At 50.1% G+C, this 7,441-nt stretch overlaps 1 protein-coding gene across 1 annotated transcript in view; it reads left to right on the top strand.

The window, feature by feature from the left end:
- Nucleotides 1-5: 5 nt before the first annotated feature.
- The window catches only part of AQP11 (aquaporin 11), a gene marked incomplete at its 5' end in the record, with an annotated part of 14,127 nt that continues 6,691 nt past the window's right edge, over nt 6-7,441 (top strand). Inside the window, one exon of the mRNA XM_006037473.3 lies at nt 6-498. Coding sequence (XP_006037535.3) covers nt 6-498 — 493 coding nt within the window. The remainder of the gene's footprint in view (nt 499-7,441) is intronic.

The raw sequence follows: 7,441 nt of genomic DNA on the forward strand, positions 1-7,441 counted from the left end.
GCCCCCCCCCCGCCCACGCGCTGCTGCTGGAGGCACTGGGCACCTTCCAGGTGTGCGCCTGCACCCACGAGCTGCGGCTGCTGGCGGACACGCCGCCCCAGCCCTACGGCGTCCTGGGCCTCGCCTACGTGCTCACCGTCCTGCACGGCCTCACGCTAGTCGGCTGCACCTGCAACCCCTGTGGCACCTTGCAGCACGTGCTGGGCGGCGGCCTCACGGCCCGGCGGGGGGCGCTGCAGCTGGGCGCGCAGGTGGCGGGTGCCGGCTTGGCTAGGGCATACATGCACAGTCTCTGGGGCTCAAGCAGCAGCGTGGCCCATGCCAGGGCCTTGGCTGAGGGCTGCGCCCACCCCATCCGAACCACGGGGACCCAGGCCTTCTGCATCGAGCTACTCTTCTCCGCCGTCTTCCAGTTGACCTTGCTGCACATCGAGTCTGTCCGGCCCAGGCTCAGAGTCCACCTCGTGGCTCTTCTTATCACCCTGCTGGTCTATGGAGGTTAGTGGCCTCATTTCCACCCCATCATCATCTCGAGGGGCAGCATTTTGTTTTTAATCGAGGATTTTGGAAAGGGGGTGGGTGCAGAGGACGAGGTGCATCATCCCATGGAAAACAGCAGTGATTTTACTCCGGTTAAAAAGAAGCCAGAAGCTTGATTAATATATCCGAGGCCCAGGGCTGGATTATGCAGTTTAAGATTGAAGAAAAAACAAATGTGTCACTGGAAAGAGTTAAAAACAACTGGCAGGGCTGTGAAGAAGCTTGGTGACCAGGAGCAGCCAACAGGCTGCAGAATTGCAGAACAAAGGATAGCTTGATTGGTGGAAGGTGAGACCATTAAAAAGAAGAGAGGCTCGTTAGCACCTCTCTGATGAAGGGCACTTACACAGGCAGGGAGCCTGGTGCTGGAAATCCATCACCACAGGGCTTAATCGAGTCTGCTGGAGCATGTAAATTGACGCGCTCTGGCAGCCTTGCACGTCATATGCATCAGTAGGGTAGCGCACCTCTGCACTGAGAAAATGACGGCGGTGCGCTTTGAACTAAAACACATTCGATATGCTTTAGTTCAGTGCTCACCGCCACCATTTTCTCAGCGCAGAGGTGCACTGCACCACTGATACCGTATTGCCAATGCAGCACTGGATGCTTTTAATTAGCACAGCTTGCTAATTAAAAGCGCCCAGCGCTGCATTGGGAACACGTAAAAATGACCAAAAAGTTTAGAAGGGATCAGGTAGGTGATATTATAACAAGCCATGAAGTCCACTGGCTCCCTCAGCACAGCCTGACTAGACATGCTGCTGCCAGGCAGTTGGTTTTAACTTTTGGGTGGAGCAGGAATCAAAGAGGGTTGCCCTGCCCCCCACCCCAGATCTGCCCCTTTTTTAAATCGGCTGCGAGGTTTAAAAGCCACCTACCTTTTTGTGCTGCGAGCCGCTGGAGATCCAGCACGTCAGAGCAGACTCAGTTAATCAAGTGTGCTCCATGTGCGAGCTGACGTGGCCAGCTCTGTGTCACTAGCATTTGTTTAAATGGCAAAATGCACATCAGCACGCAGAAAATGGCATCAGTGCGCTTTTGAACTAAAACACTTTCAATGTGTTTTAGTTCAAAAGCGTGCCACCACCATTTTCTCAGCACATTTCTGATGTGCATTTCTCCATTTATACAAACGCATGCATTGTAGCACTTTCAAAAGCACCTGGCACTACATCGCACATGTCTGAAAATGCCCAATGACCCTAAGGCGGTTGCTGTGTTTTACAGCAGATGAAATACTGAAAAGGCTTAGATGCTGTCAAATGAACCAGGCAGGGCAAACTTTGGACTCCATGTAGATAATAAGGTCAGTCTGTATAGACCCTGTTGCAGGGTTTAAAGGCTAAGAATGAAACAAAAACCCATTTTTTAAAGAATTTATAAAACAACAGATGAGTAAAAATAAGTAAGAGGCACGGATTTCTTAGAGTGATACCTCTAAGGATTTCTTGGAGTGATACCTCTTATTGAACCAACTGCTTCATTCGGATAGTTGGACAAGCTTTCAAATGCAAGATGTTCTTCAATAAGTATTCTAATGTAATAAAAGCCGTAGCTTCCTGCTGTGTGTCTTATCTGTCTGTAACACTCCAGGCCAACTGTGCGTGCGCTGCCTGGAGCCTTACAGACAGACAGGCGGAGGCGTTGGGAGCCATGGTGTGCTCTGCTGCATGGGGGGAGGGAATGGGGGCGTGGCTTGCAGCCCTGCAAGGGGTGTGGCACAGGGGACCTCACACCTGGCTGCAGGGAGCAGGTGCTGGGTGTGCAGGCAGAGCCTACTGGCTGCCGCACGTGGGCGCGGGGCAGGGTGTGCCTCCCACTCCCTGCGTGGCACCCTGTGGCCACGCCCCACGCAAGGATCGCACACCAGGTGCAGCTGTGGGGTGCACAAAGGGGAACTTGGCTTCCGACTGCGTGCGCAGCGGGCATGCGGGCAGTGCCAGCCGGCTGCAGCATGGGGCCATGGAGCAAAGTGGGCCCCCCATGCCGGCTCCCTGTGGCCAAGCACCACAGCCCCGCTGTGCACCATGCGTCTGTACAGGGATCTCCTGCCGGCTGTGGCCGTGTGGTGCGCGGGGAGCATGGGGAGCCGGCGGGAGCAGGCAGCATCCATCGGCTGCAGCACGGTGTGCCCCCCACACCCACTCACCGTGCAGCACCCCATCGCCTCAAGCCACGCTCCCGTGCATGGGGAGCGCCCAGTGGCTGTGCCCACAGAATGTGGGGGCTGGGCCTGGTGTGCAGACAGCGCCAGCCAGCTGCAGCACAGGGTTGCAGGGCGGAGCAAGCTCCCCATGCCTGCTCCCTGCACGGCACCCTGCAGCCATGCCCTGCCAGTGACTGTTGGCTGCAGCTGCAGGGTGCGCTAGGTATGGGGGTGGGGGACATACCGTGCGGCTGCAGGGTACCACATGGGGAGCAGGCGTCGGGGTCATGGGAGTGCCCGTCAGCTGCAGCTGCGGGGTGGGGCACATGCGCCACACTGTGGCCGCACACCACACCCCCGTGCACACCCTGACCACATCTCAGGGCCATGCCCCATTTCACACAGCCAACAGGTGCTCCCCACACCATGGCTGATCCCCATGCCACACCTGTCAGCCGTGTGCCAATCCCCCTGTGCAGCCATGCACCACACATCCCCACGCGCCCTGCACCATGATCCTGGACCGCTCCCCATGTCAGATGGGCACAGCCAGCAGGCACTCCCACTGCTGTGGCCACTCCCTGTGCCACGCACGCTACCCTCCCCCCCATGTGCCCATGTGGCACGCCATGCCTCCTGTGTGCCACACCCTGCGGCCACTCCCATGCCATGCCCTGTGGCTGTGCACCACGCCCCCCACGTGCCCCGCACCACACCTTGGGGCTGCTGCCTGCACCACGCAGCCACAGCCAGCAGGCATTCCCCGTGCCATGGCTGCTTCCCGTGCCATGCCCCATGGTTACATGCCACGCCCCCCGTGCACCACCATCACTCCACAGCCTGAGGCCACTCCCCACACTGTGCCTCACGCCACACCCCAGGGCCACTGCCCACACCACGGTGCCACAGCCAGTGGTCATTCCCTGCACCATGCCCTGTAGTCACACGTCACACACCCCCACACGCCCTGCACCACACCCCAGGGCCACTCCCCGCACCACACAGCCGGCAAGTGGTCCCTGAGCCGTGGCTGCTCCCTGCGCCATGCCCCCACAGCTACGCGCCATCCCCCCCTGCGCAGCCACATGCCACCCCCCTTGCTCTCCCACCCTGTGCATGCAGAGCAGCAGCAGGGGGTTAAGCGAGGCAGAACCTGGAGCGGTGGTAGGAGGTGGGGAGCAGGGCTGGAATCAGAACAGTGGCAGGAGGGTGCAGGGCCAGATGCGGGGATCCATCCCATCTTGACCCCCCTGCCCCTTGTCATTAATGACGGGCATTTTGCTAGTAGTATAAATAAACAGTATAAAGTATGAAAGCTTGCTTAATAACTATTCTCCAACTATTTGGGTTGGTCTAATAAAAGATATCCAATTCACCCAAGGAACCTTGTCTGCTAAGAGTTTCTCCAGACACTTGTGTAAATGTATCATTGAAACAAATAAAAATTCTCTCCTAAATACAATTTTATATGTATGACATCCTTCATAACACTTCGTGTTGCAAGACTTTAAAACAGCAGGACTGAAAGAAATATGCAGATACTGTCCAGAGTAGAAAAATTGGTATTGATTTAATAATAGCAGCAGCCAGACCCTTAATGTAGACACATTACGCTGAAGTAAAGCAATTGATTGTGCGTGGCTATCCCGTCTGTAAGCAGTATGATGCAATCTCTAATTCCATGATTACCTACGATTTGTTTTACAAGAACTTGGTCTCATTCAGCGCATAAGGTGGACAGTGAAAAGGGCAGGGTTTTTTTTCCAGAAAATGGCCTCTTGCTTTTGGGCAGTGAACTGTAACCCAGAAGATTTGGGTTCTAGCTCTGGGTCTGTCACAGACTATACCTGGAAAGAGGATGAACTATATTTGTGAAAGTAAACTTAAACCTAATATTTACAAACTTTTCACTCTTTAACCTTGCAGTCTTAACATTTTTAACTACTGCATTCAAAACTACATGTATAGGTAGCTAATCCAACAAAGGAAAAAGGTGTGAAAAGCAAGTCCCCAAACTGGTTTTATGGATTAGAATCTAAAACAGAATATTGCAAACTAACTCTTACATAATACTGAAAACGCTAAATTTAAAAAATTTAGCTTCCCCCCCCCAAAAAAACCTAAATAGTTTAGACCTTGACATAGATTAATAAAGTGCCGAAGTTTGCTTTTAAAGTTTTTTTTATTTATGCATTCCAAAAGGTGTGCTAAACCTGGGAATTTAATTCAGCTTAATTGCTTCTTTTTAAACTTTGTTTTTACAAGCTATTGTGGGTGTGCTTTTCAAATTGATCTCTATTGCAGTTATAAATGAACCAGAAGTACCAGAGTATATTGTTACATGTTGAATTTCTGCCTAGAGTGAAGTTTTATATACTAGTAGGTATTTTAAAAGGTTCTGCTGACAGAACTAAGAGTGGCTGTACTTACAAATTCCTTTTCACAGTTGCTTTTTCAATTGTTGACTCCATATCAGATGTTTTCTTTTTATTTTTATAGGATTGGGTTTTTTTCTGTTCTGGACAGAGACTTGCAGGAACCTAATGAGGACAAAGTATTCTCCGATTCATAAATACTGTTATTTACTTCTGTGCAGGCAGTTCTATTCACTTAAATTTAGGGGTTCACCAGTATATTGGTTGGCTATTGGATCAGCACTGATAAAAGGTGAAATGACATTATTGGCCATAGGCGATGTGAAGGTGGGGTACAGAGGGGCACGTGTCCCCCTGAAATTGGCCCTTGCTGGCTGGGGAATGGAGGCGCCAAAAGAAGCACTGGTTGGTACCCCCCTGTGATTGTGGGGGCATTGAAAGAAGCGCCAGCGGCACTTCCAAACCCCCCCCCGCCCCCCCCCCGGTTGGTGAGTGACCGCTGGTGCCCCCCCCAGAATTAAGAGGCACCAGTCACCCATGATTATGGCCGCGTGCCCTGAAGAGTAGTCTGGTCCCTGTGCCCCACCACTGACCCAAGCCAACAGCAGACTACAGGTCCCAGCAAGTAGCAGGTGGGAGAGGGGGCACTGGAAGTGGTCACAAGGCACCGCACTCAGCAACAAAAGGACCGTTACTGGCTCATACTGCTACCACTGCCATGGCAACACCATGCGCACAGCAGGGCCTGAGCACTGGAGCTGCTGCAGGGATGTTGGGCTGCTCATGGGTGGGGTAAGGCGCCATGCGAGGGATGTTCTGCTCCATCAGGCATCAGGTGTCTTTGCAAAAGTGGCTGCAGGAGCTCAGCTGCACAGGGACCACCAGCACTGAGGCAGTAGTGTGCTCTGGGGCTCCCAACACACCTGGCAGCTCTGTCCACATGAGTTATAAATGCAAAACAAATCAAAATGGTTTATTTATGTAAGTAGTTTAAAATGACTGGCACTTACTAAATATTGGTTATTGGATTGGCACTGGCTGATATGGTTGGTTATTCATCAGCTCTCGGTATCGGCCAAGAAAATTTTTGTAGGTACACCCCTACTTAAATGTATCTTTATCCATATTGCTTATTATCAGAATGAGCTTAATACATTCTTATATCAATACACCTGGTTACATTAGCCTTTCTATCACTTTCACTAATCTGTTACAAAAACTTTGCATTGCTAACTTGTAGGATTCCCTGATAAAACTCTATTTTATTGTAAACAATTTCTTCGACTGTTAAAAATCTTTGCTCACATTCCTCCACTCTCTTATTTTCAGTAGCTCTGAACTGCGGAAGTTTAGGGTAACTTCACTGTTTTTAAGGAGAGACTGCCCTTTGAAAGCAGTTAAGATCCTTTTAATCTTTTCTTGAGCCCATCTGCACAGCATTATATTGAAGTTTCTGTTACGTAATTTCCATGCTGTGATGCCAAATGGTTAGGGAGAATGAGATATCAGAAGCTAATGATCAACAAAGGGCAGAAAGCAGGACTCGGGGCACTAACATTCATATTTAGTGGACTTAGTGTTTACTTTCACTAATTCAGACAGGGAAAATCAAAAGCAGCTTAAAAATAATTTTAAATAGAAGCTGTGAAAAGCAAACAAACCAAATGAACATGGACAAAAGCAGTCACAACTAAATGCTATAGCAGCCTGCAGAATCCTGTTTCAATACTTTAACTTTTCAGCAGGATGGCCACTTATAAGAAAGATACTCATCAGGCTATATTTGTACATCCAGAAATGTTTCCCCTGATATAAGTAGAGTTATACTAAGACTGGGGCTAGCATGCATAATGTAATTCATTTTTATTTATGTGCCAAATTCTGAAAAGCCCTGTGCATGTTCACTGCCATTTTAAGTCAATGGCAGGTGAAGGTGCCCCGTTCCCCTCGAGAGTGGCCCTGTGTTTGGGCTTACTGTCTTTAAGTGATACATCATTCAAATGTTATAACCTTCTCCTATCGCTATTATTGTCTAGTGATCTTACCATGCAATTCCATAAATAAAATGTAGAGTATACGTTTAGCAGTAAGAGATCATGACCACTCTGTATGTATACGTCTGTGTATGATGTTACATGCATAAGTTGTGTCCTCTGCAGCCTGGGCACTTTCACTGTATTGAGGTTTTCATAGGAACCAATTTTATGGTTTATTACCCTAACCTTCTCCAAGATGAGCAGTCTGGCTCTCTACCTAGAGTCTTTCACTTTGGGCTTTTGCTCCCTTCGCCATTTGGCTAAACCTTTTTAGGAAAGCCAGAAAAAAAAAAGAAGTACATTTATCTGTGGCAGCTGACGGGTCATTGTGTTGAGGGTTA

Source organism: Alligator sinensis, unplaced genomic scaffold (genome assembly GCF_000455745.1).
Source record: "Alligator sinensis unplaced genomic scaffold, ASM45574v1 scaffold1255_1, whole genome shotgun sequence".
NCBI lineage: Eukaryota > Metazoa > Chordata > Crocodylia > Alligatoridae > Alligator > Alligator sinensis.